Source organism: Elaeis guineensis, chromosome 9 (genome assembly GCF_000442705.2).
Source record: "Elaeis guineensis isolate ETL-2024a chromosome 9, EG11, whole genome shotgun sequence".
Lineage (NCBI taxonomy): Eukaryota > Viridiplantae > Streptophyta > Magnoliopsida > Arecales > Arecaceae > Elaeis > Elaeis guineensis.
Window position 1 is genome coordinate 11,255,326 of NC_026001.2, and position 19,952 is coordinate 11,275,277.

Sequence of the window (19,952 nt, forward strand, 5' to 3'; positions counted from 1 at the left end):
CCAAGTACTGGGTGTGGTCACAAGGAACAGTCGCTATGATGCAAGTTAGGTACAAAAAGTTATTCTTTTCTTTTTGTCATCACATAAATCACTGTTTAACAGTTGAAGATATGCATACTTAGTGCATGGTGTTTCCCAATTACTGTGCTATACTTCTCTCGTACCAGAGGCTGCCAACCTTTTTATCTTGGCGTCTACCTTAGCTTGTTGACGAGTATCAGAACAAAAGGATGGTTGTTATTTTAGGTAAACTATGTACGCTTTTCTTAATAAACTTTTCGGGTTCTAGAATAATGATAGCTTTTTTAACTCGTTAAGATAGAAGGATTATTAGTTATAATGCACAGGAAAGTACAATACTTTTTCTATGTATTTTTTTCCCCTAAGTTTTACTGGTTTTCTTTTGCACTCATTTATCTGAAACTGTCCGGCGAATGGCTGGAAGGCAGTAGACTAGACTCGCTGCCTTCGTGTTTGTTGGCTCGGTTGTTGAAACGGCAATTTCCTCACCGTCTCTTTCACTCTCTCTTGTGACTCCTCCCGTCATCAGTAGCTTTACCTACCGGCAGCCTTTTCCGGTTGTTCAAACATGGATATTTTCTTCCTACTAACCAAAAAAAAAAAAAATCGTGGAACCTTCTTCCAATGCTTACTAAGAAGTTTGAAGTTTGAAGCATTCTTTAATGCTCCCAAAATACACGAGTATACATCCCCAAATGGAAGGTATTTATAAATTCATTAGGTTATTACTATAAGCTTCAGGTTATGCAATTCATAGATAACTTTTCAAACATTATGTTGGCATCATTTAGTTTCCCTTGTTTTCTCTTTTCAAAGATAAAAACACATAAAATAATAATAATAATAATATTGGGTGCTCTCGAGGGTGTCAATAAGTATATTTACTTTAGTATTGATTATCCATTGAATAAATTTTCGAGACTCAAAAAAACTATATTAAGATTCATACAGATGATAATATTAGAGTTTAAAAGAAAAAAAGTGTATGATGTCAGGCTGTTAATATTTGTTTTTTTGTTTTAGTTTTGTTGATGTATAATTTGAATTCTAATATATGCAAATGGTGAATAGTTAGAGATTTTTGTACGGAATATAGAAATCCTAGAAAAATTTGTGAGGCAAATGAAAAATATTAGGCCGAAGATATACAAGAAGTCCTTTGTGCAAGACATCGAGGGCACATGTTTCACATAAAACTGCTGTGACGTCATCGTCAGTTATTATGACAGTACCGTGCAAAATAAGTGTTGAAGCATTATTAACTTAACGAATTTCTAATCATCTAATGAATGCAAAACATCCACCTTTTCTGATGATATTGGAAGTTGATGCTTTTCGAATTCTCTCTAGGCTAAAAAGTCGCCTCTAATTCTCCTGTGCATTCCTTTTTCTAGTTCAATAAAATTTCTAGGGACACCTCCAGTCTATTCTTCCCTCCCTTATCAAAAATAGATGGATGCTGTTTAGTAGTCATTTAATTATAAGGATTTAAATTAATAGAAAATAGGTCAACAATGTATGCAATACTGCTTATATACAGTCTACATTATGTACTTGGAGAGATAATTGAGTTTAAAACTGAGAAAAATTGAAACAACACAGGATAAATAAATAAATAAACTAGTGGGATTTGAATCCATGACCCTCAGTAAATTTGAGCTCTAGTACCATACTAAATAATAATTTTTTAAAAAGTGAGAGAGATTAATCCTCATCTGTGTATCTTTGTTTCCACTCCATCTCTTGAGTGACTTCAAAAGGAATTAGACTCTTAACCTCTTTCTCGAATGGCAAGAGATGTTATCATCAAAACTAAAGTTTAGTGGTGTTTTAACAATAAATTGATCCAAAAATTTAAGGTAACACAAAAACGGTCAACAATATGTATTAGGTTTAACAAGCACACCCATACATTATTTTATAACTTTGAGAATTAAGCTAGCAGGTGAGATGGTGATGCTGCCTACTGAAATAATTACTGGTCAAGATTTTACAATAAATTGGTGTAATGGTATTTTTGCTGCTATATAAGGGGCAGTAGATGCAATTGCAACAGTTACGATTAAACTCATTTGGAACTTATCCCTAGCAGTGTGTGAGAGAGAGAGAGAGAGAGAAAGAGAGGAGCTAACTGCTTACGCAATTAATACCGAGATTATTGGTATGATAGAACAAAAATCATATGGGGCGGGTTTTATAAAATATCATATGAGATGGACTTCATAGTTTGCAATGTATCTCTTAATACAAATTTTAAAAAATAAATTTAAAAGTTAAAATTTTTTTTTTATTAATGGAGTTATTACTCTCGTGATTAAAGACATTCTCTTTTTTTCTCATTTTTAACATACACTTTTTAAAGATACATACTATATGACTAAATAAAATAATCATCATACAAATCAATAAATACCTATAAATAAATCAATATATAATTTCAGAATATAAAGTTTACCGATATGCAATGTATAGCTAATTGATACATACTATAAGCTTTTTTAATACATACATAGCAACGATTTGATACATATCTATAAATAAATTGATACATAGTTTATCGAACTCAGTATTCACCAATACATAGTATATGACTAGTTGATACACACCTAGCAAAATGTTCATTTGATGTTCTAATATATACCTTTAGATAAAGTGATATACAGTTTTTAGAATATAATATTCATCAGTACATAGCATATGACTAAATGATATACAGTAAGTAGCTTACTGACATATACTATAAATTTTTTTGATATACACTTAGTAACAATCTAATACACACCTACAAATAAATTAATACACAGTTTACCGAACTTAGTATTCATCAGTATACAATATATAGTCAGTTGATACATACCTAGTAAAATATTTATCCGACATTTCAATACATATCTCTAGATAAAATGATACATAATTTTCATAAATTTTTAAATACAAAAATCTCAAAAAAAAAATAAATTTGGAAGAGGAGAAAGAAACTTGAGAAACACCTAATGGATAGAAGAGATGGCATGTGGGGTTTGGAAGAGAAAAAAGAGACTCGGGAGGAAGACTTTATGGATAAAAAAATAGTTTGATGAAGAAGATAATGGATGAAGAGACCTGATGAAAAAAAAGAGGATATAAACAATCACGAAAAATCTCTTTTAGACATGTATTTTATTTTTTTTATTATTATTTCAATTATGAAACTAATAGACTCCATTAATAGGAGAAATCTAATTCCTATTTTATTTTTAAATTTCCTCCTTAAGATGTAAAGAAAAAAAAAATACCCCATAAAAATAGACGCTGAAGTTTTCTTGAAAGGAAATGATACAAGGCAAAGAAAATTCAGCACATGATGCCATATTATAATCATAATTATCGATTCCTTTTTCATCTATTAGAACTGGTTTCACATATTCTCATTCATCGAGTATTTCTAGTTAAAATTATCTTTGATATATTTTTATGATCAATTATCAACCTGATTCTAGGTTTATACAATATAGTGTAATGTAAGCCATACTTGATGCCCATCTATGGTATGAGATTCACATGAGACCATCAGTTTGCTAGATATTTCATGAAGAATAAAGAAAATCTCTAGCCAATTAGAACCATCAATGCGACTATCCATTTCAAGGGCAGATACGATGTTATAATTCATCAATGTTTATTGCTTGGGTATGCCATACATGAGCTACTTCAATAGATTTCATCAGTATGAACAAGGATTTAGATTATATTTTTTATATGAAAAAATATATATATTTTTTTCAACAATACCGATCGTTGGAGCATACTTTCTGCATGAATCTCAAAGTATTTCAAATTTTTTTATTATGGATACAGATCTCAAAATAGCTATTGTGCCATCCAGTGGTGGGTTACCATCATTGTCCTACCAGCAATTGAATATTGAACCAGAGCACCATACTTGTCATAAATGATCATTTCGTAACCCCACGTACCATCACAAATGAGTTGTCACGTCCATACAATTGGGAACGTGATTCACTTGTACGGTGAATTAAAGATTAGAATGTACAAAAGTAGATCTAAATGTGCTGCCTAAATTTTTCTCTTTTTGACAAACAACCATCTTCAAACCGGTGCATGTCTTTTAATATTTTACACATTGATTTATAAAAATCCCAAACTAGATATAGATCTTTAATTTTTTTTCAGCCATATCTCATCATTTGGTGGACAATCTTGGCACAAATACTCAAGTCAAATCTCAAATACACAACCACTCTTTTTACAAAAAAAAGAAAAAAAATACACAACCACTCAACCATGGTCTCCACAATTTCTCAACCAAACCCATGTCAAATTTGATATGTAAACTATGCAATAGGAGATAGAATTGTCTTATTAAATTACTTATTACAACCACCCATTTTATATGCCAGATTCTCTAAACCTTGGAATATAGTGGCTTTAAATATCGGGAAATTGTGCCACCTAACATGTTACTTCACCAAACGAGTGGGTCACCTGTCTTCATCAATTTCTTCATTTCCTTTGCTGCATCTTTAAGAATCCCAAGACCAATTCGGCCAACTTATTGTTCAAAAGCCACCCACCATCCTCTCCAGTACACACAGAAATATTACTCATCCTCCATAGCCAGACCTTTCCAAGAGCAAAGCCTTCCAGCTTTTAATCCTTTCATGTGCATCTCTTCCATCACAATGATCGAGTGACTCTCATCAATCCAATCTTAATATATAGGCTTCAATTCCAACCAAAGCCTTATGTCACCTATCCAAATTTCCTGAAACGAAATCAGCTCCTCATCATTTCTTCTCTTGTTCTTTCCATCCAAACCAAGTCTTGCAGCCAATTTCCCATTCCATGGCAACCATGAAGCCCAAGGTCCCAAACTACCTCAACCTAAAGCTCCTCATCCTAGGCTTCGTCCTACTCTTTCTCATCCTCCTCTTACTAAGATCCAACTCATCTTCTCCAGCTCCACCAAGCACATCACAAAGTAACCAAATTAGCCCATCAAATGCATTACCAACAACTTCATGCACAAAGATCCCACAGTCCCTGGCAAACACCATCATCCACTATGCAACCTCAAACACAACTCCCCAACAGACCTTCAAGGAGATATCTGTGACAGCCAGAGTCCTAGAAAAGAAGGCCCCATGCAACTTCCTGGTCTTCGGCTTAGGCCGTGACAGCCCCATGTGGACTGCACTCAACCATGGAGGCCGCACAGTCTTCCTCGAGGAAGACATGTCATGGATGGAGACCATCCAAGAGAAGTTCCCCACATTGGAATCATACCATGTAACGTACGATACCAAGGTGACCCAGGCAAATGATCTCTTGGAGCTGAGAAGAGAACCGGCGTGCACTGCGGTCGGTGAGGTGAAATTTTCTAAGTGTCAATTGGCACTGAAGAGGCTACCAAGTGTGTTCTTTGAGGTGGAGTGGGACTTGATCATGGTGGATGCGCCGACCGGGTGGATCCCGGAGGCACCTGGGAGGATGGGAGCAATATACACCGCAGGGATGGCGGCGAGGGCGAGGACCGAGGGGGAGACTGATGTCTTTGTGCATGATGTGGATAGAGTTGTGGAGGATAAATTCTCAAAGATCTTCTTGTGTGAGGGGTACTTGAGAGAACAAGAAGGCAGGCTCAGGCATTTCACCGTTCCCAGCCACAGGACTGGCTCAGACATACCCTTCTGTCCCTGATGGAGGAAAGAATTTGGTATGCAGGAAGAGATCTTACTCCTATTCTTTTGTGTGTTAATTCAGCATTGTTGTTGAAGGGCACGAGAGGCTACTTGGATCTTGATGGAAGGGTTTTACTATTTTGTTATGGATTTTATCACATTTACCTTGATGAGATTGGTGTAAGCTAGAGGCTTATTTCACTGTTCCTTTATTAAAAGTTTAATGTCGGTTACAATCCTTCAGCTAATCATTTATGAGGCTGTCTATATGAATTCCTCTTTCTATATTAAAAATTCACATGCCTTGCTGATTTTGTCTTCCATTAGTTAGCTTGGAATAATTACCTCAAGTTAGGAATTTATTTTTCTACCTGAAAAATTTAGCTATTAATTGCAAATTTATTGCTGCAGGTCATGATCTTTGAGATGTCTGAAAGATCCATTTTTTGCAGTCAACTGTTTGATGTAAATCCAGAAGCATTTCATCGAACTATATAAATTTCCCTGTTTCATCTAAGCTCTGAAGGTTGTTTAAAATTCTAGGACCCTGTTGATTAAATAAAGACTGATAGACCCAAATCAGATGACCATGGAAATTTGCTGGCTTAGTGATTAAAGGAATTGCTAGAATAGTAAAAGGTTCCAAGGAGGCAACACATCTATGATTAAACTTCTAAATAAAGGGAGTATGGTGTCCATCTAATGGACTAGGACTGTTAAGATTAACAGGTGAATATCATATAGAATTAATGGGAAAAAAAGAGACTACTTGTAGAATACTTGGGCTGCAGCATCACTTCAGGATTTCTGCCATACACATTCAGAGAACATAGAACAGCCTTTTCCTTTCATGACCATAACCACACTGATGAAGCCTTTGCCCAGCTATTAAAGGGGGTCATTTCAGTGAACCTTAGATTGTTCCTTTTAAGAGCTACTTCTGATGTTGCAAGAATAGAGCTATTGCTTCCTTGAGATTTTCCTTCAACGACAAAGTAAAAAGCACCTGCACGAAAGAATATCAAAAAGCACCTGGACAAGTCTCTGAAGACAATTTGATTCACATGTCAAAAAGTTTCAAAAAAGAAAATAAAATTTTGTTGAATTCTAAATAATCACAGAACCCAGTGGTGGGACATTATGAGTTCCGGGAACTTACAGCATTGCGAGATTAAAGCATGCAAATTGATCAACAAGTCCTAAAAACCATGTTGTGTATCAAACAGTTAGAGGATCATATATTCACGAGTACTTCCATGAAGCATAAGGGATTAAAAGCCAATTTCAAAGACCAAATATTTTATGCATTGCCTAATAAGAACAGAGAAAAAAGAAAAAAAATGCGAACACTGTACACTCGGGCAAAAGGATAGTTTCATAATCAGTTGTCATCAACATAAACCAGAGGTAACTGGCTCAACGTTGATGATAATTGTAAACAAAAAGTTATTTCAAACTATATACAAGTTTCAGTCCTCTGTTCGACCATGCAACAACAGAAAGTGTTTGATAGAATAATATATTTTTAATTGACCATTAAAATTTCATCGTTCCATATTGCTATATAACCCAGAAGTCAAGATCCAAAACAGACGAATAGTAACATCAATAAAAATAATAATAATAAATAAAAAAATCGTATGATGGACTGAGAGTGACACCCACGTTTCTGCGTTGTTGCTTCATGGGGAGTTTGGTGTGGATCTTAGGAGTGTTGGAGGTTCCATCGACACTATTAGAAGATATTATATAATTGCTAGGCCTGATGCACATAGTTATAACAACTAAAATCATCATTATTGTGATTCTAATAATGTAGAGGGCATCAATAGTCTCACATCGGTTGTGAGTCAAGAGAAACTTGCGTTTGTAAGAAGAAAAAATTTTCTGCGGTGAAGCAATCTTTCGAAGGACGGATAATATCTCATGTGACAGGTCAAGTCTTTGTCCGTAACAACCATATTAATTTGAAGGAGATTTTTTTTGGCATTTTCTACGTAAGTTTGTAAATACATTTTATCAAAAAAAATATCTTCTTTGATTCAAATTCATACAAGGCGCTACGTTGCCAATAGCAACAACTTTCAAAATGCCAAAGATTATATTTTTATCTCCAAGAAATAAGAAAGAAAAAAGCATCAAGGAAGTCCAATAATTGCACTTACCAACATCTACTTCGAAAATTTCAGATTAAGGAGGAATTTATCATCTTGTATGATTCAATTTTATAAAGAGAAAAAATAGAAAAGAAACGGCTTTTGCAGACCTTGGTAGTAGAAGATGGCTAACGGGCAGGATTTGGCCGGCGCTTCCATATCCTATTGGCAGCTAAAACTCTCTCCTGAGGCATGAATGGAGCTAATAGAGATTGCCGTTGTAGTTGGAGAGAAGCCGCTGTTGTTTGCGCCCGACACCGATCCTCGCGTACCAGAGAGAGGAAAGGGGGAGGGAAGGGAAAAGAGAGACGGGGAGGCCGACTTCGGGGGATAGAGCGGCTGTCGCCATACATTCTAAAAGAAGGCCGAGAAGAAGCGGAGGCAGACAGGAAGGTAGAGATTATTTTGAAGTTACAAAGATAGAACGAACTTTCAGAGACTAATTTTTTTGCGGTCTCCGATTTGGAACAGACTAAGAAATAATTATTTTCAGATTTCTAGTTATGGGATAATAATCTTTTATTGTTACGCACCTGAGAGACACGCTGGCCTAAAAATTTTAGATTTAAAATAATTTAATAAAAACTAAATTTAAAAATATTTTAAAAATAATTTATAATTATCTTTTATGTGTTAAATAAAGTATCTTTTTTCATCCTATATTGAAAATTTTTAGGGTTCAACATGTGTCAAGAAGAAAAAAGCTTGAAGCAAGAAATGCGCTGTGCAGTTGAACTCATGATCTAGAATAAGAGATGGTAGCTATATAAGCTAGGTCTTGGTATTTTTCTTAAAAAAAAAAATTTAAAATTTTTTCTTAGAAGTTGAACCCATGCTAATTTTTTTTTTTTTAAAAAAATCAAACTAAACTTATTTTTAAACTTGAGAGTTTTAACAAAATTATTTTTATATAGTTTAAGGAGGTAACACGAGCAATTTCATCTTCGATCAATTTGAAATTTGAATTACTTAAATTTAAAACTTTGTTAAATATAGCAATCAATTTGCAACCTCTACTTGTGAAATAACTTTTCAAGATGCTTTAATAGAAGTTTAATTATTTAATGATATCTGACTCACAAGTTTATGTAACTGCAAATCAATTACAACCTCTAGATGGAATGAGTTTGATAAAATTTGTTCTTAGGAATCTTTAAAAGTGGTTCATCATTTGATGGTCTTTAGCTCATAAATTCATACAAAGACTATGATTTTTTTTAGGTACATAAACGCTATAACTTTTAATGCTCACAAGTTGCAGCATTTTATATGCAGAATGAGGTAAGAATAGAAAACATTTAGATGACCCTTAAAGGCTATAAGAAGAAAAAATTATTATTTTTTAAGATCTTTCTTTGAACACTTCACCAACTATCAATGTTATGAAATTTGATAAATTAAATCTTGATGATTTTATGTGACAATATATTATGCACTATTTAACATTAATGGTTTTCTTGGCAACTATGATCTTAGCATGGCTTGTCTCAAGTTTAGCTTCATCATGCAATGTGAAATGAATGGGGGGAAGGAGTGCAATGATTTGCAATGATCATTTCTAACAATTCAAAAGGAACACTATAATTTAAATTGAAAAAGTCTATTCTCCATTATTTTGTTTAGCTTTATTGAGCAAACTTTTTTTTACTTAAGTAGCATGTCAAAAGAACTAGTTAATTATTCATTCCCCATTTTTTTCTAATCATTCATTGAAAAATAGGATCTTATTTTATCAACCAAATCGATAACCAAACAAAATAAGTTTGGTAACCAAGATTGGCCTAGTTGAAAGCAAGAATTCTTCAAGTCATGGTGATGAGAGATTAGACATGCAAAATTGATCGAGGCTTAGAAAATGTCATGTGTCCAAGTATGTAAGAACTAGATATTTAGTAGTGCCTTTATTATACATAAGTGACTAAAAGTAATTTTTAAAAACTAATATCAAGAGTTTCATTCTAGTAGTTTAGAACAAGAAACAAAACACAAGCATTAGAGAATAGAAAGCGAAACACAAGCAATAGGTTCTAGAGCACAAGTAGTGATGGAGACCAAATCAAGCATCATAATAATGAGAGATATATAATTCTTAGTTTACAAACATTGTAAAAAAAAATGAAGTGATCCACACCAGACATACAAAATTTTAGCCTTCTATTTAACTATGTAATGATATAAGTTATCCAGAAAAATTTAGACTACATGTCTTTTACTAACAAACTGGAAGTGATCAATGAAGTAATATATCCTAAATTGATTATTGAGATGTCTTGATTCTATAGGACCTACATAACTCATAAATTATGATAATTAAAGAAATGATAAATATAAGATGAAAATCTACTATGAGAGCATATTAGTCTAAGAGTGATATCTGAATTTGGGCCATGGCTAAATGAGAAAGTTGGTTTCCACACAAAAGGAGTTGGTGGCTGTTTAATGGAGACAATGGTTGATATATGGGACCAGAAAATATTAATAAAAATAATAATCTTCTTTAGGAGGATATTACAATATTGCTCATTGATGTTGGTCATTGGACAATACTATCATGGACATCGGTTGTTCATTTACGAAGAAATATAAAGAAAAAAATATTCAAAAATAATGAAATATATATTACTTCTAGTTTGTAATACTTTAGTAATTTTAATAAAAATTTTGTCTCTTCTTCTTTTATGAATCCAAATTGATGTTGCTACTTTCTTAATATCCTATGAATCTATTTAGAATGCGTTACCATAATCATTAAATAATTTTCATAAAAAAAAAATTAGATAAAATATAAAGGAAGAAAAAAATTATTTAAAAAAAAATTGATAAATAAAAAAATATAGAGAGGATATATTCAAAGCATAAAATGTATGTAATTTTTTAATTTATAATATTTTAATAAATTTTATAAAAATTTCACTTTTTCTCCTCTCATGAATCCACACGCTAATAGTATTATATCAACAATGAAAATCTTATGAATTTGTCTAGAATGAGATATCGCAACCATTAAAAAATTTTTATCAAAGCAAAAAAATTTTGAGATAAATAAAATAAAAAAATATAAATTAAAATATTTTAAAATAATAAAATATATATATAACTTTTAAGTTTACAACACTCCATCAAGTGCTATAATAACTTCAACACCTCCTTTCATCATTCCAAAGGTAAGTAGTACCATTTCAATAACGAGAGTCCTTTGAATTTGTGAAGAAAGAAAAATTTTAAAAATAAATAGTACAACTTCAATAACGAGGGTCCCTTTGAACTTGTAGAGAAAAAAAATTTCAAAAATATATAATTTTCAAAAATGGTCCCGGCGGGGCTCGAACCCGCGACCTTCGGCTCATAAGACCAACGCTCTAACCAACTGAGCTACGGGACCGGCTATGATTGGGTCACAGATGTAAGTATGAAATCACTTTTTCTTAGATATACCTGCTGGTCAACCGGCTCGTACGGTTTGACGACGTTTTGGTCATTTCGCTACATACCCTTGACTCAAGCGTTGATGGTAAATCTGCAAGAAAACCCCAAAGCACAGAGGAGCAGGTGGGAAAGAGGGGTGAGCTTTTCCCCCACTTCTCCTTTATCCTCTCCCTCTTTCCTACGCCAAGACCCTCGACCAAAACCTAAAAATCCATCCTAAACTTCAGTTTCACTGCTCTCAGAAGACAAATCTTAATCGTTCCTTCAAATCCGTCGACATGAGCAACGAATAGTAAGATTGACGATCAATTTCCGCTCGATTTCTTCCAGCTTTTTCTTGTGTATCTTGGATCTTTTCAGCTTTTGTTTTAACCGATCGTCTCCAACTGTTTCTCTGCAGCGATTACCTCTTCAAGCTCCTCTTGATCGGAGACTCCTCCGTCGGGAAGTCGTGCCTCCTCCTCAGATTCGCCGTGAGTTGAAATTTCTCCGCCTCAAAGAATTCTGTTTCCAAAATCCTTCTTTATTGTTGAAATTGTAGGGTATGATTAGGCTGTAGTTTGTTTTTTTGATCGCGATCGATTGCCTTGAATTCGGAAATTAGGGTGTCGATTGGGATATTCTTATCCACTTTTTATAGTAGTAATGCTAATGGAGCATGCTTATCTGGGACTTGTTTTCAGGATGATTCATATGTTGATAGCTACATCAGCACGATAGGTGTTGATTTTGTAAGTTTTGTTCACTTATTTGCCTTTAATAATGCAACATTTGTATTGGTTTATTTATTTGACATTTGAATGATTTATATTGCTGTTTCATCTTAAATGGTTATAATATGCAGAAAATTCGAACGGTGGAGCTGGATGGCAAAACGATCAAGCTGCAGATTGTAAGTGGTTTCTGGATTATTAGACACATTGTGCTAAAACAAAGATTTCTTGTGGTAAAAATATTAATAATATCCATCAGAAAGCAGTTTGGTGAGATGGTATATTGTTTAGGTCATTATGTCATTAAACTTGGGTGATTGCAAGGTGATAGGGGGTTGGGGAATGGGATTTAGGAGACAGGAGTTGGGTCCACTCTCAACAACCAAATTTGGGTTTGAAGTCAACTATAGTAAAGGGTGGGAGTTGCTATCCAAAACCTATGCTATTTTGGGTAGGAAGGACATTTTCAAGAGTGCAACCGCATGAGATCATGCCTTTGTTTCCTGCACTTCAGCACCTTTTAGCAACATTCATCCACTCAGACATGTGATGAGGGACTTTTGGGGTGCAATCTCAGACCTTGGTCAATAGAAAAGTGATAATTCTGTGACTGCTATTATTCTAGATCTATCACTACTCATCTATTTGCACAAGACTACTTAATTTACAGTCTGTTTATGATTTTCTGCTTTTACATGAGCCTGGGAAGTTTTGACAACATTCATGTTTCTGTGATCTGCAATTTTACATGAATTTGTGATAGGTTTACAGATTTTTGGCCTTACTGCACCATTTATGTCTATCACAAAGCTCCAAGGCTTGTCAGATTTTATTGCTTTTTTGGTTTGAGTGGGTCCTGTATTATCCATCACTAGATTCAAAGTTTTATATGCCATAAAGCCAGTCTAGTAGAAGTTGACATATAAGTACCTTGATTACCTTATAGGTTCTCTGATGCTTCTAGTTCTTATGTTATCTTAAAAATACCGATGTATACAGTAACCATAATTTGCAAGTCCTATGCCAAGTTTCTCAGGTATATAGCAATGAGTGTTTAACATAAACAATATGAGAGATCAGTTTTGCACAAGGAAGAACAACCTGTCATTTTAGTATTCTGAACATGCATAAACTCTCTCAGGCTTCTGGGTTACATTCTCTAGTTCTGTAATTTAGTCAAGAAAGGCTTCTAACAGCTGCATGTAAACAGATAAGATCTACTGTTCTCATGCATGTCCCTGCTGAACTTCATGGTATGTCAGTTCTACAACTTGGATAGGGCATGACTATTTTCTCACAAGATGACATACATAATTGCTATGTATGTATATTTAGGTTGGTGGTCTGGTTTAATATCACTATGGTAACAATCTTTTTTACTTGTCTAGTGGGATACAGCTGGACAGGAACGGTTCAGGACCATAACAAGCAGTTATTACCGAGGTGCACATGGGATCATCGTAAGAATTTCTTCTCAATCTGGTCACCTTCTCATCAAATCTCATCTTTTTATAGAAATCATGTTTCTTCGGGTGTCTTCTTTTCTTTGCCTTGGAAACAACCAATAGTAAGTGCAATTCCTTCTGTAAGATTTGATCCATGATGTTCAAATTATTCTTAAGAGACTTAATAATTTCAGCTTGGAATTGCTAAGCATTTATCATCATATTATGAGTGTTCCAACTTGTACCATGGCAATGAGGAAGGTGATGTATGTGTAATCAAAATGTGCAAATGGTTGCCATTCACCTAAGCCCTGACAACACCAAAGTTGGTGCAGCTGCAGCAGATAAATTTTCAAGTGGAAGCATGTGAAAGTAACTCATTTAGAATTTTTAAAAGGAAAAATGCTAGCAACTCCTGCAACTCTCATGGACAGCCTAAGGTTAACACCCAAATAATCAGGGTTTGGGATAAAGCCACATGCTTGGTGGCAGGATATTCTATATGAGATTTTGGGGTGCTAACCTTGATTTTTCAGAATTGTCTGTAACAATTGTTGTTATTCTAGTATTCTGCATTTCAAAGTAGGAAATGTGGTATGTTTGTGCAAATGATGCGCAGTATACTTCAGATTTCTTAGCTTAAGCAAAATAAAGAATTTCTTTCAATATCTATGTTTAATATTGTGCCCTGGAGTCCATCAAATCTTGAGTTTATGTTACTAACTGCTTGGATCTGATGCCAGTAAATTTTTTCAGATTGTTTATGATGTTACGGAGATGGAGAGCTTCAACAATGTCAAGCAATGGCTAAGTGAGATTGATAGGTATGCAAATGACAGTGTATGCAAGCTTCTTGTTGGAAATAAATGTGATTTGGTTGAGAATAAAGTTGTGGAGACAGAGAAGGCAAAGGTAATATTGCGGTTTGATTTTGTAAATAAAGTCTGTTTTTCATTTTTTTTAATTTCTGTTTGACACTTGAATGATTGAATCACTGCTCTTTGGCTGCATATTGGCATTACATTAAATCATTCAAGTATGGATGATTCGACATATGGTTTTCTTTTAGTATGTTTGAGCAGTTGAATGAGATTATTGTTTTCATGAAAGTCATATTTGTTAGAATGGCTGGATGCATTGCATAATCCAGAGGAGTAAAAGAACATAATGGTAGAGGACACCCAAGAAATTGAGTAAAGCAAATGTTTGAGTAGCACATTATTTTCTCCACAGCATTTAGTATAGGTGTATCACGGTTCTCTTTGATGGTTTTAATGAGATACGAGCATCCATACTAGTATTCAGATATTGATGAAATAGCATCTTTACAGCATCTTGTAATTATCAGAATTGTTGTACCATTAGGTTTATAAAAGGAAGTCAGTGAGACAGAAGAATGCTGCCTGTTGGCCTGGCCAACAATATATTACCTTTGGAATGACTCAATTTATTCTATACCGTACTGCAGGCATTTGCAGATGAGCTTGGTATCCCTTTCCTTGAGACAAGTGCAAAGGACTCGATCAATGTGGAGCAAGCTTTCTTGACCATGTCTGCTGAAATTAAGAAAAGGTAATCTCATGACTCCTAATCTCTGCCAGTGTGCTTCAGTCTTCATCCATATCCAAGAGTTTGGTGCTGTGAATATCTCATTTATATTGTAGAGAAAATAATTCATTAAACAAGTGCCAGTCATCGGTTTTCAGTTTTCCTTGAGAAATTCCCATGCTTATTTTGTTCATTTTGGTGCAGAATGGGAAATCAACATACTTCAAACACAAGTTCCACGAGCACAGTCCGGGTGAGGGGCAGACCTGTTCAGCAGAAGAGCAGCTGTTGCAGTTAGGCATTTTCTTGGATACTTATTCTGCGATATAGGTCACCTGCATATGGAAAGGCAAGCAATGCGCATGTAAAGGCAATGTATCACATTTTGCATCTTTGAAGACTCTGAATGGCACTTTACCAAAAAACCAAAAAAAAAAAAAATGAGACTCTGGATGGCCAGTGTCTGGAGAATGTATGATCTGTCTACAGCCAGTTTTTAAGTACCGCAAAGGAGACCAAATCTGTTACTAGCACACCTATTCAAAGGCGCTTGTTACGTCTGGGATAATATTCTTGGTACTATTGGGTTATTATATGCCCTGGAGGAAGCCTCGGATCACCAGTGATATTTCTTTTCAGCTAGTATTCATTATGGACCAACTATGAGCCATCATGTATCCTGGATGGAATTTGGTCCTTTATCCTTGTAGGTTGGTCTTCATAACCTAATATTTATATTCAAAAAGTGAAGTCATTGGAAAGTGTTTGCAAGTTAACAGAGAAAAGATAATGAAGTATTTTTAAGATAAATAGTAGGGACATTCCGGATATAAAAATTGACAATCTATTTCCTGCTTTAGAACTGTCATTACTTACAAAAAAAGAGTGCGAAGGATTAGGAAATAAGAGGGAAAACATGTTGATTAAATTAAAAAAGTATAGAATTTCTTTTTTGGTAAAAATATAGATATTTTTGTTTGGTTATAATTCCACAAAGAGTCCGATGTGTTAGGGATGCAGACGAGAGATGAATAGATATTATAATATTAACTAGAGTTTAACTGGTTGGGGATGCTTAGGATGAATAGAGTAGATGAGAAATAAATGAATAAATATAGGCATGCGACCAGCTTTTTTTAATTCCTTATGGATACTTTAAAGAGAATAACTATGAGTTTTTGAGTCACAAAATTTGATGGTAGGAATCTAATACAGCATATTTCTCTCACATTTAATAATATAAAAATAATGTCAATAAAAGAGTTTCTAGTGGACCTGTTGCAAGATATGTGCAAATGAGCTAGCCAGGGTAGACATCAAGCGATCTAAGAAAGCCAGATAGGTTTTTGCATATCAGATCCAACATTTATCAATATCACGTATTAAATATCTTCTTCTTCTTAGTGATAAATCGATCACGATAACGTTATAATGATTTGCAAAGTAGTTTCTGGGTTAGTTTTTCGATGGATGAGTGAGTGCTTATGTTCTTCTTTGCTTAATCCCTTTTGTTTATCTGGCAGCGGGATAATGCTTGTGCCCAAAAAAATAATAAAAAAATAAAAAAGCACTAGGATAATGCAGAATCCCTCCCATCCCCCACTCTGCCCTTCTACCGAAGATGAGCAACGGCGAGGCACCTCGACCATTGCTCCGAGAAGTCTCCCGACAAGGATGATGCAATCGAGCATCCACTTTCAATGGAGGTGGGGTTGATCCAAGCAAGTAAATTAAGAGTGGCAATCAGGTCGGATTGGATATAGATCGGGTCAGATACGGATCGGATCAGAAAATATCAAATCTGAACCCGATCTATTTATTAAACATGTCAGATTTTCAAACTTGAATTTGATCCATTTAATAAACAGGTCATCCGATCTGATCCATTTAATTTATTTATTAAATAATTAATATATTTATCCGATTTGATCCATTTAACTCGTTTATCATTTAATCTGTTTAATAAACAGCTAATCTATTTATCTGATCTGATCCAATCTGTTTAACCTGTTTAGATATAGAGATAATCAAAATTAATATAGATACAGAGTGAGACAGAAAATTATATGCGCATACAGACAGGTGAAGACCATAAAATCCAGATAATTAAAAGAAATAGGGAAGCTAATTAATCTTCCATACCTGGATCATTACATACATCAATTAACTGGTATTTACAAACATTAAATGAATAAAAATTTGGACAATTTGATTTCTGTAAAACTATTTGTCCCAAGACTTACATCAACAAGAATAGGAATAATTACAATAAGAATAATATCTAAATCAAAGAATGTCTATATCCATCGTCCATTTTTGAGAGGGAAAAATTGATAATAATGAGCAATCAACTTACTGCCAATGAAAATTAATTTACCAATGTCAAGCATTCAATGCATGCTGATTGAAGAATTTAAGTATCAAAGTTCTTATATAATGATATAGGAGAAATATATCAGCTCTTTGCAAGCACACCAAATAGAAAGACAAGTGTGAAGGAATAGCCAGCAAGTGAAAAGCAAGTGCAAAGACCAGATCATCAGAGAGCCAGGAATCCATAAATCAGAACAAAAATAGTTAGACAAAAATTCATGATTTAAACCAATCGAGAAAAGATCAGATCACACAAACCTCCCAGGAACCCTAATGTAAATCCAAGAAAAAAACCTAATCAGGTAAACAATGATCATCAGAGAACCAGAAACCCATAAATCAGAGCAAAAACAGTTAGACAAAAATCTCTGATTTAAACCAGCCGAGCAAAGATCAGATCACACAAACCTCCCAGGAACCCTAACGTAAATCCAAGAAAAAAACTAGTAAATCGATTGCATAAATGAGACAATACATAAATGACTATGAAATCCCAGAATAATAGATCGGATCACTATGAAATTCTAGAAATCCTAATGTAAATCCAAGAAAAAAAATCCTCAGATCTAGATCGAACACTAACCATAGAGATCGAAGGGGAACACCAACCCCAGAGATTGGAGCAAAAATCCTTGCGATTCCTTCGAGTTTGCCGTCATCATGATGTTGGGTGTCACGACGGCTAAAGAGTAAAGATGGAGGCCAGGTCTCGGCTGGCGCTCCCATGATGAGGGGAGACTGGGGAGGAGCACCATCTAAGGGAGGAGGTTGAGGAGGAGGAGGAGGGGAATACCTGAACTTTCTCTGAGTTTCCTTCAGCACGATCACGAATGAAGAGGAGCCGGTAGTAGACGGCCACCTATTGCCGACGGTGGGGAAGACGGTGGGGGATCGTCAGCCGAGAAGAGGGATGGAATGGAAACCCTAGAGGAGGGAAGGGGAATAGATGAGAGCGGCGAGCCTGGGATGGGAAGTGACGTTTCGTCCAATCGAATGAAAGAATATAATCTGATAACACTTAAGAGTTAAGCCGGTTAAGGAGTCAGGACCTTAAGGTTATAAATAATGGGTTAAACAGGTTATAACCCGATCCGATCCGATTCAATCCATTTATTAAACAGGCTAAACGGGTCAGTAACCTAAAATCTGAATCCAACCCGATTATTAAATGGGTTAAACAGGTCGATCTGTTTACGATCCGAATCCATTTAATTCAAACCCAAACCTGTTTAACACGGATCGAATGCGAGTTGGGTTGATGGGTCGGATCAATTTTTGCTATCTCTAAAGCAAGCGGCGTTGAAAACCTCGGCTTCCGGTGTTTTTGAACCAATGCAGAGAGAAATCATCAGTCAAAGAGTTACATGGTTCGAAACCACCATTGGATCATCCATTGTATAGCTCTCAAAGCGCTTCAAATTCCAGTGGCAATGTTGTAGTTAGCCAGGGTCGAGAATCCAGGAAAGAGAACATTTGATGCGAGCGTCTCTCCCTCCAATCTAGTGGCGGTAAGGCTTAGGGCCGCAACGATGGACGACAGAGGGAAGACAAATTTGGAGTCTATCGAAGCTGCTTGCCAGCCCGTCACGCTCAGCGAGCTGGAGGTAAGAGTTAGTTTGTGCGCTTATTAGTTGTTTGAGAAGAGAAATTTAGGGGTGAAGAAGTGAGAGGAGAGGAGGGGTCCGGTTCAAGAGGGGGTCTGCCTATCATCAGGCTGCTACCTCGTGAATTTATAGAAGGTACTGTCATTTTTCAGCTCCAAAATGAGGGTTCAAATGAAGCAGGCAATTCAGGACAGTTTGAGGATCTTTGAGCAGACAGAAATCTTGATCTATCTGGAGGTCTCTATCATGGGATGGAGATTTTAGAGGATTGATTACAGGCCCATGGAGCAATAAGTTCAGGATTGCCTCGATGGCTGACAAGCCAACGCTCTCTCCATGATGAGCAGAGTTATCCTTATGACATTGATCTTGATTCCATTTCGATCTACCTCTTGGTAAATACGGTGATGTCGTACTCTTTTTTCAGGGATCTGGAGCAGCAATTTCAGAATTTCCTATGAGATGGTAGATAATGGGGCCATGAGCTTCACTTGCTATTCTGAGATGTGTCCACTAGCCGATACAGGATGGGATTCTTAGGATCCGATCTTTGCTGGTCAGGAAGAAGGCTATGATTTTCAGATATACAGCTAGATTTCTCATCCAGTTCTAATTGTTTGTGGAGTAGGATGATGAGGGCTCAGTATGGAGCTTGGATCCAGGGATCCTAGATCCATATTGATCGCAGCTGCTCATTCATCTGGAGAGAAATTTGTGCTCACGTCCCAGCAGTGGTAGCCCAGTTCAGGTGACTAATTGGAGATGGTTCTTCAATTGATATGAGCCAGGAATGCTTGGATTACCAGCCTGTCTCTCTCTCTCTCTCTCTCTCTCTCCTTGATCAACCTACATCAGTATAGAGGTGGACAACCACCTGCAGGTTTGTGATTTGATCATTGCAGACGGTAGGGATTGGAGGGCTCAGGAAGTCATCCATCTTTTTGATGGGCAGCTAATTGACATGATTCTTGCTATCCTGATTTCT

At 35.4% G+C, this 19,952-nt stretch overlaps 2 protein-coding genes and 1 non-coding gene across 3 annotated transcripts; 2 read left to right on the top strand and 1 right to left on the bottom strand.

Annotated features, from left to right (window-relative positions):
* The first annotated feature begins 4,579 nt into the window (after positions 1-4,579).
* Positions 4,580-6,013, top strand: LOC105051596 (glucuronoxylan 4-O-methyltransferase 3). Its single transcript, XM_010932126.3, has one exon. It carries the CDS (start codon positions 4,867-4,869, stop codon positions 5,719-5,721), a length of 855 nt encoding a protein of 284 aa, XP_010930428.1. The 5' UTR covers positions 4,580-4,866; the 3' UTR covers positions 5,722-6,013.
* A 5,153-nt stretch (positions 6,014-11,166) lies between these two features.
* On the bottom strand, positions 11,167-11,240 carry TRNAI-UAU (transfer RNA isoleucine (anticodon UAU)). Its single transcript has one exon. It is a non-coding gene; the product is annotated as a tRNA-Ile (tRNA).
* A 135-nt stretch (positions 11,241-11,375) lies between these two features.
* LOC105051595 (ras-related protein RABD1) lies at positions 11,376-15,650 on the top strand. The gene is made up of 8 exons (XM_010932125.4): positions 11,376-11,576; positions 11,685-11,757; positions 11,968-12,015; positions 12,129-12,176; positions 13,386-13,457; positions 14,199-14,354; positions 14,911-15,014; positions 15,195-15,650. Exons 1-8 carry the CDS (start codon positions 11,563-11,565, stop codon positions 15,286-15,288), a joined length of 609 nt encoding a protein of 202 aa, XP_010930427.1. The 5' UTR covers positions 11,376-11,562; the 3' UTR covers positions 15,289-15,650.
* The last annotated feature ends 4,302 nt before the right edge of the window (positions 15,651-19,952 follow it).